This window comes from Hipposideros armiger, unplaced genomic scaffold, assembly GCF_001890085.2.
Source record: "Hipposideros armiger isolate ML-2016 unplaced genomic scaffold, ASM189008v1 scaffold_746, whole genome shotgun sequence".
NCBI classification, from domain to species: domain Eukaryota; kingdom Metazoa; phylum Chordata; class Mammalia; order Chiroptera; family Hipposideridae; genus Hipposideros; species Hipposideros armiger.
In genome coordinates this window covers 480,973-506,058 of record NW_017732096.1, presented here as the reverse complement: position 1 = coordinate 506,058, position 25,086 = coordinate 480,973, and the positions used below count along the sequence as shown (strand labels likewise).

At 37.3% G+C, this 25,086-nt stretch overlaps 1 protein-coding gene across 1 annotated transcript; it reads right to left on the bottom strand.

Moving 5' to 3' along the window:
• Window positions 1-3,201: 3,201 nt before the first annotated feature.
• Window positions 3,202-24,966, bottom strand: CTH (cystathionine gamma-lyase). The gene is given in 13 exon segments (XM_019628084.1): window positions 3,202-3,782; window positions 4,056-4,194; window positions 7,268-7,320; window positions 8,489-8,610; window positions 9,958-10,110; window positions 11,225-11,302; window positions 11,748-11,757; window positions 11,760-11,807; window positions 15,249-15,380; window positions 17,331-17,440; window positions 19,172-19,267; window positions 21,692-21,773; window positions 24,621-24,966. Coding segments are annotated over 13 exon segments (1,212 nt in total). The 5' UTR covers window positions 24,789-24,966; the 3' UTR covers window positions 3,202-3,761.
• Between the last annotated feature and the right edge of the window lie 120 nt (window positions 24,967-25,086).

The window sequence follows — 25,086 nt, the reverse complement described above, 5'->3', positions numbered from 1 at the left end:
TATCTTTGTGTAAAAGAAAATTGTAGTCCCTAACTGTTTCCTGGCTTCTCTGTGGAATTCAGTCATTTGTTTACTCTGTTGTTAAAAAGGATGTCAATTAAAAATAAATAAATAAACCAGACTTCATTGTTGCTTTCTTATTTATACCTCACATCTCTGAGCTATTAGTATTTGGCACAAAATTCCAAAATAATGGATGATCTTTTCTACTTTGCTTATAATAGAATTTACTAAAAACAAAAAAAACTAAAACTAAATGTATAAGAGAGTTCAGCTCCACTTCTTGTATTATGTAACTTGGAAGCAGTCAGAATTCATTCATGAATAAGCTCTCAGGTACAAATACATGAGAAAATTGAGTCACCAGCAAAAGAAATGAGCTTGTTATCTTTTACTGGCTCCATAATAAGGCTTTCTATTCAATGTCATCTAGCTGAATAAAATAAACATGATGCTGTGTTGTCTTTTTATAATACACACTGGCTTTGGTGTGAGATTAATTTCATTAAGAATTTCAACAGTGACTGTAGTAAACACAAGAGCAGAATGGGATTTTGAATAACGTACCCTATAAAGCAGCTCAGTGAAAATAGTCTCCTGGAAGCGTGACCTCATTTAACCTGACTAGAACATGGCTGTCCAGTTACGTTCCCCATCTACAAAGCCAGACGTGCTCTATGGGGGGCAGGGGTGGGTGGTGCAGTGTTTAAACACTACATCATCTTCTTGGTGTGAGCTACGTTAATGGAGACATGTTTGCCGATAACCAAAAGCTGTGAAAAAACTTCATAAACCTTAATAAACACCGTGCCTTCTCAGGCAGTAAGGGCCCAGAACATGGTTGTGACGGTTAATTTTATGTGTCAGCTTGGCTAGGCTATGGTACCCCAGCTGTGTAGTCAAACACCAGTCTAGCCTAGGTGCTCCTGTGAAAGCATCTTTTCTAGATGTGATTAACATTTAAATCAGTAGACTCTGAATAAAGGATATTAGTCTCTATAATGTGGGTGGGCCTCATCTAATCAGTTGAAGAGCAAAGACCAAGATTTCCCCAAGGAAAAGCAATTCTGCCTGAAGATGGAAACTATTATGTAAATTTCCAGCCTGCCCCACAGATTTCAGACTTACCAGCCCCTATCCTATAGTCACATGAGCCAATCCCTTAAAATCTCTCTCTATATATGCACGAGTATGAGGTTTGCGAACTTGTTGCAACGATGCTGCTAACGTTTTTTGATATCAGAGGGATTATTCATTAGGAATTTGTACCAACTGGACAAACAGTTAACGAAGTTTACTATTTGGAAGTGCTGAAAAGGCTGTGTGAAAAAGTTAGGCAATCTGAACTTTACACCAACAATTCATGGCTCTTGCATCATGACAATGTACCAGCTCACATGGCACTGTCTGTGAGGGAGTTTTTAGCCAGTAAACAAATAACTATATTGGAAACCCTCCCTACTCACCTGATCTGGCCCCCGATAACTTCTTTCTTTACCCCAAAATAAAGGAAATATTGAAAGTAAGGCACTTTGATGACATTCAGGATATCAAGGGTAATAGGACGGCATTTCTGCTAATCATTCCAGAAAAAGAGTTCCAAAATTGCTTTGAAGGGTGGACTAGGCACTGGTGTCAGTGCATAGCTTCCCAAGGGGAATACTTTGAAGGTGACCATAGTGATATTTAGCAATGAGGTATGTAGCACTTTTTCTAGGATGAGATCGCGAACTTAATTGTCAGACTATGCATGTATACGCACATATATATGTACACACACATACACAAACTCTATTGGTTGTTTCTGTGGAGAACCCTAATAGAAGTCATTAGTTACTACTCAATAGAAACTCTGAGATACTGAATATACAAAGAAACAATTGATACACAATACACAATACACAAAAATAGAACTTTAACCCACAATCTGCAGCAATCTCCCCAGAAAACCAACTCCCTTATCTATAATAAACAACCCAGGAAGCCGGCCTGTTGTAAATCAGACTGGCTGGAAACCTGATTGCTGTCTCTAGTGACAATGCAGGAAGCTAATAATAACTTCTGTAACAATCAACCCCAAATGTCCAGGACTTGATTAATAACTGACAGCTTCCTTTTTTGTCCCTTCTTTTGAATAAGTATCAATTCTAGAAGGCCAAATACGCACCCCTAACCAATCACATAAGGATGCCCCACTTCACGTGAGCTCCATCAGGGCACACCTGAAGCCTTCCCTTTTTAACACTATAAAGCTTTTCCATTCCTCTCTCCGCCTTTCGTTTTTTTGGCTTTTTTTTCTTGAACATTTCTAACAGAGATTTAATGTCCACTTAAAGTTCATTCATCATACAGAGAAGATTAGCATGGCCCCTAAAAAATAAATAAATAAATAAAGTTCATTCATTTAACAGTTTCAAATACAGAAACTTGAGTTTCTCATCAATATCAACAGATATTAAAATTTCTACAAGTCCTTATGTTCTGCTTGCCTCTGAATCTCTGTCAAAACACTGGTGACAGTAGCTTACTTCCTTGCAAGCTCAGAATACTCTTTGCTTTTCTCATTTGGCTGATCTTCATTGATTTCCATAGCCCTAAGGTCCTGAAATTATGAGAAATCAGGTCGTCTGGAAACCACAGTAGGATATGACCTGACTCAAATGCTGCTGCCTACAGACAGAATTTCCAGGCTGTATACATATAATTCAGAATGTGGATAATACACAGAATACATAGAATGTATCCTTAAATATGCTCCTCCTACCCAGTACTGTTATTAATCAAGTTCAATGAAACACATATTTTAACTGAAATAAATGGTGATAGCAAACAAATGACTGAAAGCCTTTAGTATAAAAACAATTTTAAAAATCTAATTATTTGACTTAAGACTTATTGACAATAACTTGCTATGCACTTAAACTATAAAAGATTCTGTGTTAAGCAGTTTTTCCTTTAGCCTCACAAATTTACTGTTTCAGATAAAAATATGAAAAGTACTATTCCTGTCCATGAAAGTGGCTTTTGACCTGCGGTGAATAGAATTAAAATAACTAATCTGCAAACAAGAAGATTTGGCTATGATGGTTATACAATTGAATTTATAAAAATTAACATAAGTGGCCAAGACTTCTAAAAGTTGGGAATTAAAAGGGCCCAGGAATACAAGTTAATTTCATATATAGAAGTATCACAATGGAATGCATTTGATAATTGAATTTATTTATTTTTTTAAAATAGTAAATACAACCTTAAAGTCAATAGAATTCCACAGTAGACTTTCCAACCATTTGATTTTTGGCATGTGGTAATTAAGTGTAAACCATCGCTTTGAGTGCTGTTTTCAACAATATACTAAAATCACATTTGACTTAAAAATATTCATTTAATAATTTAAATTCTTCAGAAAACATCAAAAATGAATTACCATTATATTGTAAACATGATCAATATAAATCTTAAGCGATGAAAAAAGAACACAACCCCAAAAAGTAACACAAGTCTCGCCTCCTTCAGAGGCGCACGTATACCACAATTAACAAAGAACATACTAACAGAATTCACCTGTCAATGACAGTAGGGACAGGGAAAACTGTTTTCAACAGGGAGGGTTCCTGGAAGGTTACCGTTGTCAAAGGTACTGAGGTGCCTTAAAATTTCACTTGAACATTCTGCAAAGGTTCATTAATAGTGCTTTCATTTATTCAGAAGATTTGTTCCCTCAGGAAGCAACTTCTAATAGCAGTGCTGGAATGCTCGGTTCAATTTGCATTTGGACGGTGCTGTAATAACAGTGTGCAAGAAAAACAGGTTATTAAACCTACAGGCAAAGACTTCACTTCCTCCAAGGACTCTTCTGAATATTACCATCTTTTAAACCTGCACTGAGTTCCCTGTACATTCATATACCTAGTCTCTTGTAGGAAGAGGAGAGAAAAAAATTTAAGAGTTCATAGCAAGGCCTCTCTTTATAAATAGCGTCCCAGCCCCAAGGCTAAGCGCGCACACACGTGCACACACACCTCCCACACAAACACTAAAATCATAAAACTTACTGCTGCCTTCAAAGCTTGATTTAGGTCTTCCAGCAGGTCTTCTTTATCCTCTAAGCCCACAGAGAGCCGAATCAGTGTGTCACTAATCCCAAGGGCATCTCTGTGGCTCTTAGGCACTGATGCATGGGTCATGATTGCCCTGGAGGACAGAGAGAGCACATTTTGGATCACTATATTCTATCAGTGTAGCATAAGCCTGTCTCATAAATTGCAATTATCGTCAAGTTTTTTCTACTCAAAACATCAGATTTCTCATATGCCTGTAACTTTTCACAGGCAAAAAAAAATCAATTGTTAAAACTATCTTTTCTAGTCATGAATTTAAGTGAAAACCAAGGTCTTTTATCATTTTTACACCATCAGTAAGGTATACTCAATCCAGACAGTGAAGGTACCGATCAGGCAGGAGGGAAAGAAAGCCTCCAGTGGGTGGAGTTTAACACTTTGCCTGGATGACGCCTTGGCCAGAAACCACTTATCCCGTGACCAACCAGCTGGACTTAAAAGAGGCATTTTGGACCAAGAACTAGCCAGAATTAATTCCCTCTGGACCAACAGACCAATCCAGAGCTGGACCTTCTGAGGCAGATCCGTGAAAGACAAGCCAGGATCGCTAGCAGCAGCCACTGTGCATTAATAATTCCAGCTACACACTACCCATGTGTAAAAGAAAGCACCTACTGTATCAGGTACTACAGTAAGAAACCAAGGAGAATGAGTTATTTTCTTTACCATAGATAACAAATAGAGGCTAAAGATTATGACAACTCACAAACACAGAATATAGTCCATAGCAAATGCCAAACCAGTATGGACAGTCAGACAGTGAGGACTGCGAGACTTCAAAGGAGGGAGCCATTCTGTGGGCTGAGGCATCATGGAGGAGAGGCTGATAGTCTTACTAAGCCCTAACACGTACATGACCACTAACATTCTTCCTTCCCTGCCTACTATTAATACCAACAAAATCACTGCCCAAGCTGTTTGCTACTGGCTTACTGCAGAGCCACAGAAAGAAAATGTCAGCCATGGTCAGAGGAAGTGGACATCTTCATGTATCACTTTAATGAAGTTTTACACACAAAAATTCCCCCTTAAAAATGTTATGCCATTTCAGGCCCTTAATTCCTTAAAAAAGAGTATCCACAGAGAAATAAAAACTTAGGCCTCTGAGACCAACAGACTTGGGTATGAATCTCAGCCCCTCCACATACGGATTGTGTGGGCTTGTAAAACTTACTGGTCCTCACAGTCGATTTCCTTATCTGACATAATAACAGCGATCACTTATGCTTACCAGAAGGCAGGTACCCTACTAGATCATTTGCATGTATTAATTCATTTTTTAATGGATCAAAATTGGATATAATAACTATCTCAAAAGTTCATCACAGTCATTAATGGAAGGAACAGGTATAACACACTTACAATCACCTGGAATGTAGCAGGTGCCTAATAAAAAAATAATAATTCATAATAGTAGGTAGTATTTATTGGGCACTTAGTGTAAATCAAAGCATTAGCTTAGGGATTTTTTTCCCCACATTCTTACAACACCCTAAGAGCTGGGCACAGTGTTAACCACATTTTACAACCGAGGACGCTGCAGTTGAGAGAGGATTGGTAACTTCGAAAGTCACAGAATTCACGCGTATGTTCAGGCTAGAAGGCCAAAGCAGACCAGTGCAGTTGGCTCTGCTTCCTCCCTTCCTTATTCCAATGCAGCACTAGTTAGAGCTGAGTTGGGAGAGTGACAGAAGGGAGGGTGACGGAACAGACAAGCCCTGACCTCAATTCACTGGGCTACTGGCATCAGGGTTATGGCCTAGCGGAGAGCTAAGCAACTTTAAACCAAATCCCTAAACACGTCAGTAGATGTCTGCTTTTAAGAGAGCCTGAAAGTAATGCACATTTTCATGACTACAAAAAATAAACCATTTCATATGCTGAGTGTGCCCTCTTGTGCATCCAGACTCACTAGCAGTCAGTTCCTTGAAAGACTAATGAAAACCTTCATGTGTTATCTTAATTATTTGAATCATTATTTGGACATCATATATATATTTTAACTTTGTGATATTGCCTGACTCTCCCCAGAAACTGTAAACTACCATGAGAGGACAGCACATGTGCCTACATTTTGGTTATCCCTGATACCCCTCAAAACAATGCTTCTAGAACATAGTTATCCCAGAAATGTTTATGGAAAAGACAGAAACATACCATGTGCTTTTATTTAGTACCATTGAAAATTATTCAGTAATGAAGTTGCTTGACCCCTGCAATACTTACAATATATAGTCATAGTAACATACAATAAAGTCAGGATATAGTTCAGGAATGCTTGGTGGGACAGGCAATCAAAAAATAAATATCATTACTTTAATTATTAAGCTTATGGATGAAAAATGCTGAAGCTCAAGTTTAAGTAATGGGTGGAACAGGTATCAGATCCAGATCCAGGCTGCTTTTACCTCCCCTCATTTCAAAGCCTCAAGAGCGAGGCTGCTAACCTATTCCTGTGTGACATCTGAGTAATCAGCAAAGCTTTGTGGGTCTTTGTTGCCTTGTCTGTAAAATCACTCGTTGGACTGACTCATCTTAAGCTGCTTCATATTCTAATATCCTCTGGTGCTTTGATAAAATTGGGTCAGGTAGTGAAGGTGCAGGAATAACAAGTTCGATTTTTGGGTTTACCTTTCAAACAAAATGGAACCATTCAAGGTTGCACAGAAAGTAAACATATTTGATGGTATCTAGTTTGGCAAACCTCTGACAATCAAGGCATGGAGGCGTTTTGTCACAGATATTCCCCATCTATCTCAGGAAGCCTTGAAATCAGCCCTTCCAGTACAAAGTCCCCACTCCCCGCCCAGGGCAGAGTGAGACAGAACCAGGAGTGCTGGGCCAAAGGCCAGAGAGCCTACCATGCAGTTAATTACTGCTGGAATCTCCTTCAGGCAGAACATGGGTTAAAGCGAAGTTCAAAGGACACTGATAAGTGGCCACCATTAGATTTTGTCAGGGTCTCCATTCTATTGAGTTACAGTCCATTCTGATTAGATAGTGCCATTCTGTTCTTATCATTAAATATCTAAAATTATTCCTGATTTTATCATACCCCTTTTCCAAGTGATCTTTAGAACTGACATCGAAGTTAAAATACTAAGAAAAAAAAAAATATATATATATATATATATATATATACTTACGGAAGCTCAGCAAGACTCTCATAACCTCCCAAGCTCTCAGCCAGAGTAAATAACTATGGCAAAGAAAACATTAATTTAATCTTCCACCAAAACAAAAACACAAAAATCTCAAAATAAGTGTTTTTAAAAAATGGCCCTGGGACAGAGGACAGGAAATGGTGGTGATTATGAAGAAACTATACATTGGGCCACAAAGTCAGAGAAAAAAATGAGAATAAAATCCATAATAATGATTTCATTAATTAGACATATTATGTAGAAACTTTTAAAACATTAAAAGTTCATAAAGGTGAATTCTGTGTACCTCCTATACCTTCCTAATTTAGCCCTATACTTAAGTAATGCTTAACATGAGCTCTAAAACCTCAGAATTATTACATTTGAGACCAAGCTCTGTGGTTACCCTTTCAATAAAATCTCTACATGTCCACACACTAGTTTGTTAATATGTATCAGTTATTAGGTTAATACAATCATTTAACTCCCTCTTCGAATGAAAAAAAAAAACCAACTCAGTTTTTGTATTTAGTGTTACAGTATCAAAGAATTTTACAAATATCTTTTTAAACTACTCTCACAACTATATTAAATATACACCAATCTCTTTCTGAGATTGGTTTTAGAGGTAGACACAGTTTTAGATGTCAGTAGGGCTTTGACTGATCTGGCAGCATCCTATTCTTCTGACCTATAATATTTAAAACAGAGTCAATGGCACGAGCTCCGAGTACGCCCAGCATGTGAGGTTACACAGACCTCTCTCCCAGGGCCCCAGAGCTTTCAGCCACTGTGAAATTTAGACAAAGGCATCCCCCCAACAGGCAGGGGCAGCCTGGGAGGCACTGGGTTTGGAAAGCCACACCTAGGCTGGATTTCAGGGCAGCCTTTGTGTACTGTGCTCACTGCACACTACTTTCAGGTTTCACATCGTATTTCATTTGGAAAAGGGGTTTGCTTTTAACTAAATTTGAAAACCCACACGCTAGCACATTCTGTCCCCCTCAAGTGGATGGCAGTATCTGGAAAGTATAAGTAAATAAACATATTCAGGTATCTGCTCCTGCACCGAGGTCATTTTCCAACCCAAGGCATTTCATGATAAAGCGGTGTGTGGGTGTGCACTGCAAAAACATTCATCTGAGTTGGGTCGAAGTGAGAGAGAATGAACTGCTGGAAAAAGGTCTTAACCTCTACAATTTCAAAATTGATTTGACAGTTTACCTTTAGGTTCTTGAGGAAAGTCTCAGCATGCTGAAGAGCGCCCTTAATATAAAAGGTGACCATCCCTGGGCACCCTGTGCACTGGCGCTTTGCCAACTCATGCTGAGGGTGAGAGGGCAGCCCTGTAATCATAAGGTATAATAAAAGTCTTATTTTAGAGTCAAACATGTCATTTCAAAACAAACAAACAAAAAAATAACTTTTTGCTTAAGTAAACTGCAAATGAGCCTAAATAACAAGCTTGACACCATGGTCACATCCGGCCACTTGCTGGGGCCCCGTCTCTCTCTCTAACTTCGTCTCTCTCTCTAGCTTCATGCTGCCCTATCTTTTCCACCCTCCCGTGCTCTAGCCACGTCTGCTTTCTTTACACCAGCAGCACCGCACTCTTTTTTTCATCTCAGGACTTTTGCACCTGCTATCTTTTTAATCTGGAACATTCTCCCCACCAACTGCCCTTCCCTGTTGTAATTATATCCTTCTGTAATTTCTTGCTTAATATCTATCTTATTCACCAGCCTGGTTCCATGAGGAGAAATTCATTTCTTTTGTTGATAATTGGATCCCAGTTCCTAATATGAAGCTCAGTCCATAGTTGGCAATTAATGAACATTTATTAAATGCATATGAAATGCCTTGTCCATGCCCTTTAAACAAATGCTACCCATTCTTTAGGGCACAGCCCAAAATGTTTCTCCTCTCTCCATCCAAAATACACACAAGTCAACAGCTCTTTACCTAGGGTATATATAGGACATTTAATCTCATATGTATTTCTGCCTTGGCTTATTAACATTCCTTCAAGACAGGGATTAGGCTTAATTCTCCTGTACACACAAGACCACAGGGCTAGATACCTCAAAAGAGTTTACAATAACTCTTTACTTAAAACCACCACAATTTAAAAGACCAATAAAATATCAAAGAGTAACATGTAAGTCGGCTAACTCCACGTGAGTGTTCCTAGATGTTGTAAGAGGTGAAGGAATTCAAAAGGATGTAAGAGAGCTTTGGGGGAATTGTGGTGTGTAAGTATCAAGTCTCAAATTTGATATGGAGCAAGGCCCAACCTAAATCAGATAAAAAAAAAGTTAGAGCTAATGCAGAACAGTAGACTGGCAAGATGATATGCAAATCAACTTGAAAGTACAATGTTGCAATCTTGGAACAGGTTTACACAAACCTTTGAGCAAAAGACCATCACAGGAACATCTAATGCTTAAGACTAACATCCAAGCCTCCTTTAGACAGACTACAGGCAACACAAGGCCAGAGGCCATGCCTATCTTCTTCCCCACAGGACCAACCACAGGGCCTGACGCACCACATGGCAGCATTCAATAACAAATGAACAAACATAAAAAAATATATGAAAGTACCTAACTGACAAGCAAATGTTACATGAACAGGATCGTTAGGATAACCCTTAAAATCCCAAGGATATGTACTTAGAAATCAGATTACCATACCAGGATAAACAACCTTTTCTACCAGAGGATTTGATTCCAGAAACTGAGCAACTGCCATTCCATTTTCAAAATGCCTCTGCATTCGAACTTGGAGAGTCTTCAGACCTCGATTGAAGAGGTAACAGTCAAAAGGAGAAGGAACTGCTCCAACAGCTGCAAAATGAACATATCCTGGGTTAGTGTGATGGTGGGGAGGGGCCCAGAAAATTCTCTCACCCCTCTTTTTCATCATAGTGTCTTTGAGAAGCGAGCTAGTGTTTGAGGGTTTTTGGGGGGTTAGGGATTAATATATCAAATCAGAAGCATGAGAATGAAGCACAAAATATGCTTAGAGAAATGGGCTTTTAAAATGAGAGGGAGAATAGCCTGAAAACTGTACAAACACAATAACTTTTCGAATATGAACATAAACAGTCCTTTGGATAACCTTAACGAATGACACACTGCACATAGTTCAACCTTGTTATTTCTTTGAAAAAGTATTACAACATACAGATAAAATCAGTCCAGCTCTATTATTATTTAATGTTCTACCAACATTCTATTTAGCTTTTGTCTAAAGCAGCCTATGACTTCATATGCCTCCAGAGTATGGACCTGACTCCTGCTTTTTATAAATAAATTTATCAAGCAATAAGTTTTTGTTTCCTTCCTCAGTGCCCCCTTTTGTTACTTTAATATTTATTTCCTAGAAATATTAACTAATTAAGAATATTTTTATTCTTAATTATGTTTGTATCTTATGTGTCTGTAAAGCTGCAATGGTTAAACAAAGTCTCTTCAAATAACTCCTATCTGCACTTGCAATAACTAAACAACCTAAACAGGAAATTATGTTCAGACACCTGTTGAAAAATTTAAGTTTATATCTTAAGTGCCGTTTCAAATTAACCACCATTTCAAATATAAAAAGTATAGTATAAGAAAGACAAATGTTTGTTGTTTTAAAAAAAAAATAATTTAAAATCCATTAAGCCTTAAAACTAAAAATTCACTTGGGCTTTACAAATTATAATCAAAATGAATTTGAGTTTCAAAAATAACAAACTCATCCCAGACGTCATGGTGTAAAGCCCTGTTATGCTATAACTATATTTTCATAACCCAATTTTTGGACTTTCCTCTAAAAATCATAATTTTTTACCTCTATTTCTCATTTCTTCCTAAATTAATAGAATGCTATCACTTCCCAACATCTAATGAAAATATAAATATTAAATGTAGTCTCTCTGAGGGCATAAAATAATCCAGATGTTTTAATACTTACAATTTTGCAAGAAACGGAGCCTACTGTGGAGGCTCTCAGAATTAACAGACACTAAGCCCATTACAACATCACTGTGGCCTAAAACAAAACAAAAACCTTTAAGTTAAAAACAGTGTATGTTTATCCTTCATTTTATAATTTCTAAAATGTTAGTCTCACTTGAAAAAACTCTCTAGGAAAAGCCCCATAAAATAAATTTAAATTAACTTTATTCAGTTTGACAGTAGCAAAAGCTATACCTAAAATAAAAATCATATAAAAAGTAAATGCTTCTTTTTAGTTATAAGCGAGATAGAAGTATAACCGTTTATAGTAAATTTTAATCCTCTGCTCATAAATCATGAGCATTGTTTTATCTTTTATAAATGAAATCCTATATTTAATTAAAGTATAATTTTTTTTACTTTCTACCCAAGTCACAGAGAAACCTGAATAGAAGAAAAGGGACCAAATATCAAGCCCTATGCAATTTTCATCTATTCATGGAAAAGAACATTCAACGCATAGGCTATGCATGTCTTACCATTCATATATATTTTGTTGCAGAATACATGCAAATATCAGCTCCCAGAGCCAAAGGCCGCTGAAAAGAACAAATGGTTTTGATTTTAAATAAGAAATCATTTGAAAATATGCATTCTTCCTTGCCTATTTGTTATTGCAAATACCATTCCTATTCTAACTTTTCAAAAATATGTACATCTTAAAATTTTCCAGGATCTCTGATATTATCTTTCTCTTTCCTCCCTCCCACCAAATAACAATACAAGATATTAAACCCAGTAGTCAATCCAAAGGCACTTTTTTTTTTTTTTAAGCGATATCAGATAAACTCAGGTCATCAGGTCTCCTCAGAGCAGTTGGCTACCTAGCCCTTAAATGTATTTCCTACCACAGAGAGGTTGGCATTTTATGACTCGGTAAACACATAAAATAGTTGACATAAACATTAAGCAACTGTTATGTCAAATAAGATCAACTTAATCTGCTTAGATTTTTACTCATTAAAACCTGACAATATACACTGTGCTTTTTCACTTGGTTTGCTATGATCTTGGCTCTTAAATACACTCTTATTACAGTACGTTTGCCAAGTTTCAATCCCTTATAAAGAAATTTGTTTGTTTTCCCTCGCCCAATTGTCCTGCAAATGAATCCTTTACTCTTCAAATGTCTTTGATAGAATCAACTTATTCACTAAACAATATATTATCAACATCTTTCCATTTATATTTTCTTTAAAGTGTGTGTGTTTAACCTCACTAGTTGTTTAGTCTTCTGAAGGTATTAATGTAAGGGGCTACGGGGCTTTTTCATTTAGAGTATTCCAAAAAACAGGATGTTTTACTAAGGTATTGCTGAAAGCACTCTCTACATATGTGTTTGCTGATTTCCAAAGTGAGGCAGTCAAATTAGATGCTGTCTAAAGTATCTTTCAGGACTAACACTCTGTAAACTCTGTGGTCAAAAGAAAAACTAATAACTAATATCTGTTGATCTCATTATGTGCCAAGAACCCTGTTAACTATTTTACATAAGCCAGGGAAGCACTGTATAAAATACTTCACCCAACCTAATAAAAAAATCAGTACCTTATTCTAATTGTACAAGTTAGGAAAAAGAACTAAGAAAAATAAAATAGATTACTCAGATAAAAAAATAAGAAAAAAACAAACAAACAAAAGAAAAACTGGTAGAGCCAGGACTCAGACCCAGACTACGTGAATCCACAGGCTCTCCTCTAAAATTTTATGCTGGCATGTCTGTCCATCTTGCCTTTTGTGAGACTTACAGAAGATCCAGAAAACAAAAAGGCAGGCAAGAAAGAGGATATATCCAGTTTTCGTGAGGGTAAAACAATGAGAGGACCTTTCCAGAAGATTTGCTTTGTGGAACCAATCAATACATGTGGTTGCCTAGGAACAATGTGATTCTGATGAATTCCACTGGAATGAATCCAGATGGAAATGAAGCCCATTACTGCCCTTGGCATGAGTGATGAGATGTGGGCTTCAGAAAGGTAGAAAAACTGGACCTATTTTAGTGGTGGTAATAGGAGAAAGAGGGCCCAGCCTGGTGAGTAATCTGTGCAAGCCCGGGCTAAAACAATGTACACCATCCCTTTGGGAATGTACAGGACTCACTGTGACTCAGCCAGATGAATCCTACGCTTCATTAACCAGCCTATTGTAAATGGTATATGGGGTAAGGAGTCCCTGAGATAAAGAATCTAAGAGTGAAATCACCTAGGGCAAATAAGTAATGCCAGGAGATCTTCATTTAGAAACGGACTGCTTTACCAGGTTTTCTGTTACAAGATAAAAAAGTAGCGAAAAATAGCAGTTAGCCCTCCATATCCATGGTTTCACATCCACAGATTCAACCAACCGCGGATGGAAAAGATTTAAAAACAAAAAGTTATGGCGTTGTTGACAGGTACTATGTAATTAGGCCTAAGATGGTTGCATCTGTACTGAACATGTACAGGCTTTTTTTTTACCTTGTCATTATTCCCTAAACAATACAATATAACAACTATTTAGAAGCATTTACATTGTATCAGGTATTATAAGCGATCGAGAGATAATTAAAGTATACAGGAGGATATGCATAGGTTATATGCAAATACTATGCCATTTTATATGAGACTTGAGCATCTGTAGATTTTGGTTCAACATGTATCTTGGAACCAAACCACTTGGATACCAAGGGACAACTGTATATCATAAGTGTAAGGTAAATGGCCCACGAAGTTATTGGAAGGCAATTTAGCCAGGAAGATGTGTTTCAGGAAAGGAAAATAAAACATGGTAGTGCCTTCTCAATAAAAGGAAGAAAGGTGAAGATCAGGATTATGCAAATTGCCCCCGGAGTTAGCCAGTCACATGAAGGCAGACGCATGAAAATATAAATAATTGAGCTTGTAAACATCTGCCCAACTGAAGAGCTGAAGAAAACTAGCTGGGTTTTCAGGAGCTCTCCATAATAAAAGTAAACTACAAGAAGTGTAATACGAATGACCACAAGGTACAGGCAGGAAGGAAAGAGCTGGGAGCAGGTAACGCCTAACAAGGAAAAGAAACAGGTTACTCAGTGAAAGGAGAGGGAGAACAAGCAGGAGAAAGTCAGACAACTAGTCAATTAGAGATCCCAAGACGATCTACCAACAGGACCAAAGCAGAGCAGAAAGGAAGAAGAATCTGCAAAAAAGGAGAAAGAACTGAAAGAAATGAAGGACAAATGAGAAGGGGAAATGTTTGGGTGAGGGGAAAAATGTATGCAGACAGGTAGGTAAGAAAAAAGACAGTTTAAAAGGAGCACTATAAATACTTATAACTACAACGTGAAATGGGAAGTAGAAATTCATAACACAAACAAGGTAAAGATATAGAGGGCTAGGCATAATCTACAGATGCTGAGGGAAGAGAAACTAGAAAGAAATGAATAAATAATGTGTGACATACATTGGGATGTCATTGAGTACGGTTTTCCTTTTCCTTTTATTTAGAACATTTGTCAAGTAAAAAAAATAATAATTTTGAAAAAATATATATATATATTCCATCACGCCTCATATACTCATGCCATATATATATATATGGCATGAGTATATGAGGCGTGATGGAAAATAATATTACTAACTTGTAACCAGCACGTAAACATTCAAGTCTCTACTATGTGCAAGGCACTGACAGATACAATCACAAAATAAGGCCATATCTTGGGAGAGTTTACACATCCTAAGAAAACCTAAACGCTTAAATTAAGCCAACATTTAAAACATACAAAGTCCCATATAAGATATTAACCTAAGGAAAGAAATGATTTGTTTATTTGTTTGTTTGTTTTAGGAAGGATTTGTTTACATTAAAATCATTTTTAAACTCATAAAATCTAATCATAATTATTGACTAGATAAAGAATTATAATTGGACCACTTCTACTGTAAGTTAGTACCTTTTCAACCCAATTACAGGTGTCTCTGTAGTCTACAAATCATACACCCCAAAATTATTTCATTTACCTGGAAATATGCCGACATAAAAGTATTATCCACGACCAGAATAATGTCTCCATGTTTATGGACAGTACGTGCACAGGCTGCAATATCAACCATCTTCAAGTTAGGGTTCGTGGGGGTTTCAATCCAAACAAGCTAAAACAATTCAGTAAGTGACAACAGTTTATTAAAAAAAAAATACCACACAAACATACCTACCATATATTGTAACCGTTTGGGAAGCTACCCTGGAAGAGCATGGATAATGAAGTTCAAAGGTTCGAATCTTAATCTGTACAATGGTGTTGGTAATATTTATCTGATAGGCTTAGTTGTAAGGATCAAATGAGATAATATACATATAAGCAGGAAAGTATGAAAGTTAACTACTGCAATTATTTTCCATAAAAAAGAGGGTGTTTTCCAAAGACATAGTTCAATGACTGGAAATTTTGTTCTCAAAGATTACATAGATTGTCCTAGAATTTTCATTAACAAGAACTATCTTTGTGACGCCAAAAATATCCTTAATAATCAATTAAATAATGCCAGACACACTAGATACTATAAAACAAGTACCCAGGACTTGAAGAGCATGGGTTTTAGAGTGAAGAAGTGACACACACACAATAGAAAAGCAGGCTACAGCTCACTTAAGAAAGAGACAACATCATATTTATCTGTATATTCCCAAACCTAGCACAATTCAGGCACACACAGGATGCATGAGTTATTGAAAAGATCAAAAAAGAGAATTCTATTTGTTAAACGAGGTGCCACTGTGTTAATGACATTACCTACCGCTTTCTTTTGAAAAGGGTTAATAGTTTTTTGGGTTTTTTTACGACCTATATAAATGGACAAGAGATATGGTTTAATGTTTTTCCTACTCTAGAATTTTACTTTAGAAAAGACAATGTAGTTAAAATAATGCATATTCTACAAGAATTGAATTATTTAAAGAATCTATAAAAATTATTCCTGAGTAAGAATTTATTATTCCCTCTCATTTTAAACATAATTAAAATAAAAATAAGTAAACAAATGCAAAACAGATTTTTATATGCAAAAGTATTTTCAATGATGAGGCAGCTATTTTGGGGGGTAGGAGGGTAATGTATTAATTACAGTTGGTCAAGGGCCACTATATAAAGTTCAGTTGACAAAAACTAACATACTCACAATTTGCTCTCCTCCCTTAGAAAGACTCAGACCAACTATTATAATAAGAATCTTTTCTCCCAAGCAAGATAAAAAACAAGTTTCTTTGAAAACAGACCTTAATCACTCAAAGCTGAGAAAACATTTTTACTTTTTAGCAACCACTGCAACATAATCCTGAGTACACTTCAAACCTTTTAATCATTAACAAAAAGTTGAAAAGGTTTGACTTATAAAAGACACTGATCCTTCTTTTACCCAGGCAGAATTTAAATGAGGTCCGAAGAAAGAATATCACATATGCCATTCACTCTGGCACAAAACACCTTCCGGTGGCATACAAACTTCCCAGGATAGAGGCTAAGATTGCTTGTGGCCCATTCTCTACTTCTATTATTTGGCTCAAGTCTTCCTAGAACCCTTAAAAAGCCACTACACTTAGGGTCTTGGGACTTGGCAAAGCTTCCTTTTCTGTAATCCAATTTCTGTGATGACTTCTGTAACCGATACTAGCTTGGTAATGCAGTTAAGGATTGTGTGCTTTTGCTAACAAATTTTTTAGCAGTTATCATGTATTGGGTACTGTACTAAGTATTTCATGTTCCTTATTTCATTTCATTCACACAACTAGCTTTCTATAAAGCAGGTACAATTATCCCATTTTGCAAGTGAAGAAATTAAGACTTTGGTTAAATAATTTACCCATAATCATACACCAAATATGACACAGAATTAGAATTTGAATCTCACTCCAGAATTCATGTACCTAATCATTATACTAGAATACCTAGGGGACACCAGACCTATCTTACTTTGGTTCCTGGTTTCCAATGGCTTCTAACAAAATTTGTTATTCAGACTTAAATTATGCCCCCTAGTAAACAGAAATGATGAAAACAAAACAAAAACATGACGGAAAAAATACAAAACTAAAAACTGAGTTACCTTGGTTTCTGGTGTAATTGCCGCCTCCAGAAATTTCGTTTTGGAACAATCAACAAAAGAAATCTTTAATCCAAATTCAGATGCCACCTGCCTGAAGTACCTGTTTGTACCTGAGGTATAAGGGAATCAGATAAAATGGAAGAACATTGTATTAAGAAATGTTCATTCCTTATAGGTATAAACAATTATATAAGGAAGTGTGAATCACCAATAAAAATAGAACTAAAAGCAATTCTACGTTGGTTAAATAATTTGGCTATCATGTATAGTAAAGAATATAAGGCTTGGATTTTTAACTAAAAGTTAAAGAATCAAATAAAACACCCTTGATATCCACACCAAGTGGCACAAAGCAGAAAATTTCTCAAAACACACAATTTCTACTCTTCAAACATTAAGTGGCATGCTCCCTGAGCCATCAATATCTCTTTTTAACAATTTCTTTTTAGTGCTGAAATTTAAAATAAATAAACGAATGTCAATGAAATGTTCAAAATAAATTTTCAATCTGATTATATTTTGGTAATAGAAAAGAACTGGTTATTACTCTTTGCACTTTCTTAATCTTTTTGTTATATGGTTCTGAAGGCTTTAATAGATAAGTGAGATAATGTAAATCAAACTACTTGAGTTTTATAGTGAGAGAAGATAAATCATTCAACTTAGGAGAATTTCTTTTATAACACTGTTCTGTATTTGATTTTTATATATGCAAATTTAAAGGGAAAACTGCTACTGCTGTAATTGATAGTCAATTAAAAAAAGACAAATTCAATAAGACCAAAAATATACTGGACTTTTGATATTATGTAGACTTAACCTAGTTAATATAAGGTTGAAAATAATATAAGTGTTAAAAATTAACAGCAATTTTCAAGAGTTTGTGCTATATTTGCTGTGAGGTTTTTATAACACATTATATGAATAACTAAAGGTTTGAGATTTTATCATTTCAATTCAACAATCATAGGGACCTAAGATAAAACACACAGCACTTTGCAAATTTCTGAGGGGGATAAAATGATTAATAAGAGTGAGTCTCTTCCTTCAAATAATGTACAGGTTTAGCTTTTTGTTCAGATAAGAAATAGATAAAAATGATCATAATATTCTAGAAGTCACATTTTAATGATTTGGAATGTATATGCATATTTACAAAAGTTTTCGCATACAAAAATCAGTCCTGCTTAAAGGTAAGGGCAACCTGTTTTCTTGACCTTCCCACTTGCCACTTGAAATAACCAGCATCTACACTCTTTAGAATGGAAGTTCTTAAATTTGGATCCATGGACGGGCCTCAGGTGGTAAGGCCCCTTGACCCTGAAATTAAAATGATAGACACTGAGTATCTATCTTAAATATACTTTTTGGTGGAAGGGGTCTACAGCTTTCAACAGATTTTCAAAAGGTTCCCTAAAACCAAAAGGTGGGGTAAGTGGGGAGTAAGGGGGTGGGTAGAGCTAAGCTCTTTGGGAGTGACCTGGGTTATAGCTCATCTTCATTGCAGGTAAAAATATTAAATTACATTAGAACACTCTCCCTGTAAACACTATCTTTTGTAGAGTAGAATATGTCTAAAAGTTGATCAAGTCCTACATTCTCATTCCAGCAGCTTAAATAAAATTCTTACTAAACAGTGTCTCTTATAAACAGTTTCACAGAAGGGACTTAAGTATTTACACTCCTCCTTTACCAAGTCGAGCCAGCACAGAGATGTCTGTTACCCCTTTAAAAGATAATAATTAGTCAGTAATATTGGCAACATTGATAACATAATTCAGGACCTACTTTATGACCTTTAAATATCAGGTGATGCAACATGAATGTGAGTGGGCACCTACCTCCATACACATCATCCATACAAATAATTTGGTCTCCCGCTTTTAAGAGATGGGTAATAGTCATAGTGGCAGCTAAACCGGAAGCAAAGGCCAAACCTAAAATAAAAACCAATTCAGAGTAAGCCCAATAGGTTAAAAACAAGTACAGTATTTACTTCAATTGCTTTATGTCCCTCTCTCTGCAGACAGGACAGTCATCACTGCTGGGTCACCAGAAGTCCCCTGATTAACTACAGAATCCCCTTTTCCATTTCAAAGATAAAATATCTTTAAAATAAAAAAATATATATAATTCTGCTTTGGTTGTAACATTTCTCTGAAACACTTCAAGAAAATAATTTTTTTTTTTTAAGATTTTTATTGGGGATTTGGGGGATGGGAACAGTGCTGGGGAATTGGGGGAAGGGGAACAGACAAGTTGCTGTCCTTTTGTTCTTCAGTCTAGTTGTGGAGGACGTTGCTTCACTGGGCCAAGTTGGCACCATCATTGCGCTCTTCCCAGGCGAGGCAGATCAGTCACTGGCTTCTGGACGGCAGCTCACGTGGCTGCTGGCTGCTCACGCTGGCTGCTGGCTACACACGGTAGCCCATGGCAACCCACTGCAGCAGGGGCTGCAGCCTACGTGATCACTGGTGCCAGTGACTCTCGGCAGCCCAGCTCCAGGTTGAGCTGTTGTTCAGCATCTTAGCTGTAGAGGGCGGTGTCACTGGCCCTCATATGTGGGACCCGAACTGGGGCCCTCTGGCATCCCAAGCCAGCTCTTAACCAATGCGCCACTCGGCCGGCCCTATCTCAGACTTTTATAAAGAATTATTTCCTTGGGCCGGCCCAGTGGCCCCTGTTTGGAACCCACATATGAGGGCCAGTGACAACACCCTCTACAGCTAAGATGCTGAACAACAGCTCAACCTGGAGCTGGGCTGCCGAGAGTCACCGCTGCCAGCGACCACATAGGCTGCAGCCCCTGCTGCAGTGGGTTGCCATGGGCTACCGTGTGTAGCCAGCAACCAGCGTGAGCAGCCAGCAGCCGCATGAACAGCCATCCAGAAGCCGGCGACTGATCTGCATCACCGGGAAGAGCGCAATGATGGTACCAACTTGGGCCAGTGAAGCAACGTCCTCCACAACTAGACTGAAGAACAAAAGGACAGCAACTTGTCTGTTCCCCTTCCCTCAATTCCCCAATAAAAATTAAAAAAAAAAAAAGTATGAGATAATAGGCCAGTTGCCAATTCAATTACAGCTGAAAAACAGTAAACTCTATAAAGAAATTTCACACTCAAGGAACCGAACCAAGATATGATTCGTGAATTATATGGATATGCAACTGAGCAAAGGATTTAACAAAACTCAAAATCAGACCTACCACATGTCTGAGAAATTTAATAAATTGTATTATTAGTATTATTATTATTTTTAATGTGGAATCTCTTAAATGTGATCTCATGTTGAACAAACATAATAAAAATGAATAATAAAACAATAACTGACATTGTGCACATTAAACATTATAAAAGAAAATATTCTGACAAAATATCAATAGATCACCTTGATGAAAAAATTCACCTGTGGGTGGAAGAAGGGATAATGCAATTAACTTGAAAAATGAATTTATTGTAAAGTCTGCTCAGAAAAGTTCAGGTTAGGATTACACTTCTCCACAAAGCAGGTACGTGGCCCAACAATGGATTCACACAGAAGGCTAAACTTCAACATCCAGTTAAAAGCAACCATGTTTTCTGGAGCCCACTTGAAAAGTGTCTGACATGTGAAAACTCAGCCTTTATACCTCTGCAGGAAACAATATTGCCCATACAGTACCAAATTTCAGCAGTTTCGTGTTTAATCTCATCCAAAACAAAAAACAACCCCAAATGCCAAACAAACCCAATAATTCACATTAACATTTCTAATTCCTCCACTCTTGCTATGAGAAAACTCATAAGACTCTTACTTCTATTTACTATTCATCCCCCATTTGGTAACATTTGTATAAAAATACACAAAGATGATGTAACAGCAATCCATTCCGTTCATGAAAAAAAAAACGGGATTCAAGAAATTAATTCTTAATCTCTGAAAGCACATTATCAATGGCACCTGCCTATTGCAAATGTACCTTGCTGCTATTCTTAGGCACAAATTATCAGGTAACTGAACCTTAGATTGTGTCCTAACACTTAAGTTAATTTTTCTCTATTTAGACTGACAGCTTCAGATAAAGAGTACATTTGTTTACATGAATACCAAAAGGCAAATTCTGCTATTTTGCCTTTATTCACACTTATTTTTACCTAGTAATCATATATATATATATATATATATATATATATATATATATATATAGTCTACCAGCTGTGGGACCTTGGGCAAATAATTTAATGTCTTAGTAAAATAAGAGTTTTGAACTAGGTAATCCTTATTTCATTCCAAGTCTACATTCTGTGCCTCTATGATTTTCTCTATCCATATAAGAATAGATTCCAGACTTAACAAAGGTGGAAATGGAAATCACTTACTGTACTTAGCCCCATCCAGAGCTGCCACTGCTTTTTCCAAGCAATTCCTGGTGGGGTTTCCAGAGCGGCTATATTCAAAGCCCTGAAGGAAAGAAGTCAGAGTTCATCCCAAGAGGTTTAAGTTTATTGTCAGAGTCCTACCATAGAGAATTCTACAACTATGGGTTTCTCCTACCATAGTAATTTTTTTGTCATTTACTCAAGACATGTCTTGCCATTAGAAGAATAAGTGTTGTGTCTGTAGTGGTATAGAGAGACTCTGAAGTCAGCCAAGCTGGATTAGAATTCTGTGTCTGCCACTTATGAGTTACATGTCAGCAGTTAAGTTACTTAACATTGCCAGGAGTCAATCTCAATTTCTGCAAATGGGAATAAAATACAGATATCTAGTTCATAAAACTGTAGTTAGATTAAAATGAGATAATGTATAATAAATCCTCTCCATGGTGCCTGGCACATGCTAACTACTAGATAAGTGGTTGTTTTTATTATTAGCATTATTATTATGTCGGACTTACCTTTACCCATCAATCTGGGGGCATCAGGAAGGGAATCACCTCAGCCAACAGAGTAAACCTAATTCTAAGCTGTATTTCATTTCCTAAGAAATAAGTGATGCAATTCTGTTTAGCATCCAACAGGAAGTAATGAACAGGTCCTACAAATGCTCATGGATCAGATCTTGGATCTATAAAAGTGACTCAAAATGTTGAGAGTAAAGTTTTGGCAAAGCAGCTCCACACAATACTTTTCTGACATTTGTATTATGTTCCTTTTAGCGTATGGCACCATACTAGCTATATTCACCCAGTCATTTTATTTAAGCCTCATGATCTGCTTTGAGGAAAGTGAAGTCAAATATTACAGGGAGCGTCAGAGTCAGAATTCAAACCCAGGTTTTAAACATTGATGAGAAATCCTATAATTTTCTCCTCCTGCCTTCTTATAACATAACAAAACACAACCATTCTTTACACCTTTTTTTCTGATTCAGAAGCTCCCAACTATTGATAATGCATAGTTTTAAGTTTTGTTGTTTTGTTTGTTTCCTTGTTTTTAACAAGCTTAGTGGACATTTTATAAAGCTCCAGGTATTCTCGTCCCCTCCCCCACAACATCGTCCTCTTGATTGGACCTGCAGCTGTACTCACTGGACAGAAAAAAAAGTTTGGATTCATGTGGCTACTGCCACTGAAAAGTAATCCATAAATATTCACTTCAGAGATTTAACTTTGTGGGGAGAAACAAAGCGTATTTCAGAGGCAAATTTCCATTTTTCTTGCCTATTCAATAGCTTTCCAGATGGAACTGGAGAATTACATGCTTCTCATTCAACTCAAGTTCTATTTAGTTTTCTCATTTTTTTTAAAGGTAGTAAGAGGGGTTTTTGAATTTTACCATCCCTGCTGCTCTCTGAAAACATTTAACTATTAACATCATAGCTAAATGATTAACTTTTGTAATAAGTACTGAAGCTTGGGCAGCCACACCTTCACAAAACCCTGCACAGGAACAAACCACATGCTTGGAAGACAGGCTGTGTACAGGTATTGATTCCAAAATACAATAGCTAATAGTATCCAAAACCAGTTGTAGAAATGCCCTTAGCACTCTACCTCACAAAACAAAGGGTTAAGTCTAAAAGAATTTTCCTCAGCTTAATATAACATGGCACCCACTAAAGAGGTTTTTGAAGTATAACAGGTTTTGGACATGCCAAGTTCATTTAACTGATTTTTTTCTGAACCTCAGCAACTTTTAAATACTCCAAGATCTATTAAGTATGCTACCAAAAGGCGAAAAAGCTATGTGGCTAACAAAGAAGACTCTCATAAGCCTTACAAGTTGTGTATCTATGACTCTGGGGCAGCTCCTTTTCTGTAAAAAGTGTATTGTACCTATCCTGCCCTCTGACTTGGTTGTTGTGGGAATCGAATGAAAAAAGTGTAAATGGGAACACCATGAAATACCAAACTACTGACCAATTATAATGTACCATACAGCTTAACATACATAGCAACAACTTCTGGGGTGGGTGCTAGTATTAACCCCATTTACACAGGATCAACCTGAGGCTTGAACAGGTTAAGTAATTTTGCTCAAGGTCGCCCAGTTCAGAAGAGGTGGTGTAAGAATTCAAACATAGGCCCTCTGACTACATAATCTGTGCTACTCATCACTAAACCACACTGCTGAAATGATGCAATGGGTTAGGTTAGATCATTGCTAGCATTTCTGGAATACAGTGCAGTGTGTAGCCTAATGCCTTAGTGGGGTTCTAGGACAGGGCTGAATTCCAGCTCCACCGCTTACTAGCCCTGTGGCCTTTGGCTACTTATCATCCCTAATTCTCAGTTTTATCATGAGAAAAATGAGAATCTAATTCAGACTAGTTTCTGACAGTGGCTGACAGTGACGGCGCTGTCAAGATTATCTGAGACAATACATGTACTCCACATGATATAACACATGTAAGTATGTATCTAGCACATAGTAGGTACTCAGTAACTATTTATAACTGAATACAGGTATTGGAAATGATCCTGTTTCTGGGTGAGTTATAAAATCCTTTTTTTTTTTCAGCTGACTCATTATACCTTTATAACTGTTGCTGTTAAAGGTAATTCAAGAAGTTATGACCCTCAGTTTTTAACTGCAAATTTGCCAAACTCACATGAATTTCAGCGCAATCTAGATGGCAAGTTGGACAAACTGTTCCTTCTAGTCCTGCTTATCAGAAGAAATATGATCACTGGACCATCCAATACAAAGTTTTACTGCAAGGAGGATTACAGGTGTGTTAAACATTCCTTTGGGCTGCCTCCGATAGTATAAGCCATCTTATAAATTACTTGGGTGCCTTTTTAATTTGTAAGCCGTCTCTCTGTTCCTGCCCAACCCTGGACCTCCCCAAGCAGACCCAGCTCACCGAGTGCTGGCCCGGAGCCCCTTGCTTGAACGTGGTGGACATTGAGATGGGGGGCACTACAGCCCGGGAATTCCATTGCTCTGGTTCCTGGCCCTCATGGATGGCCTGCGTGGCGAAATGTTGGAAGCTGGGCAGGAAACCGTGTGGGGAGACGTCTTTGCTCTGCATGCTGAGTTGAGAAGGAAGAAGACAGGAAAAGAGCGAGGAAGATAAAACTAGGGAACCGGTGCGTGAGGGCTGGAAAGAGACACAGGAGAGTCAGTCAGTAGGGAGCAAAAGGAACGGCGTAGAGCCAGAAGCAAGCACACAAAAGGCGGACTCAGTGGTTCTGTGGCGGACTTTATCTGCGGGATGGGGGAGTTGCGTTCACCGCGGGGCGGAGCCAGCACGACCCAATGAGCGAAAAAAATCCCGACGCGGTCTCCGCTCCTCATTGGCTGACAGTGGAGGCGTTGCCTGGAGCGTC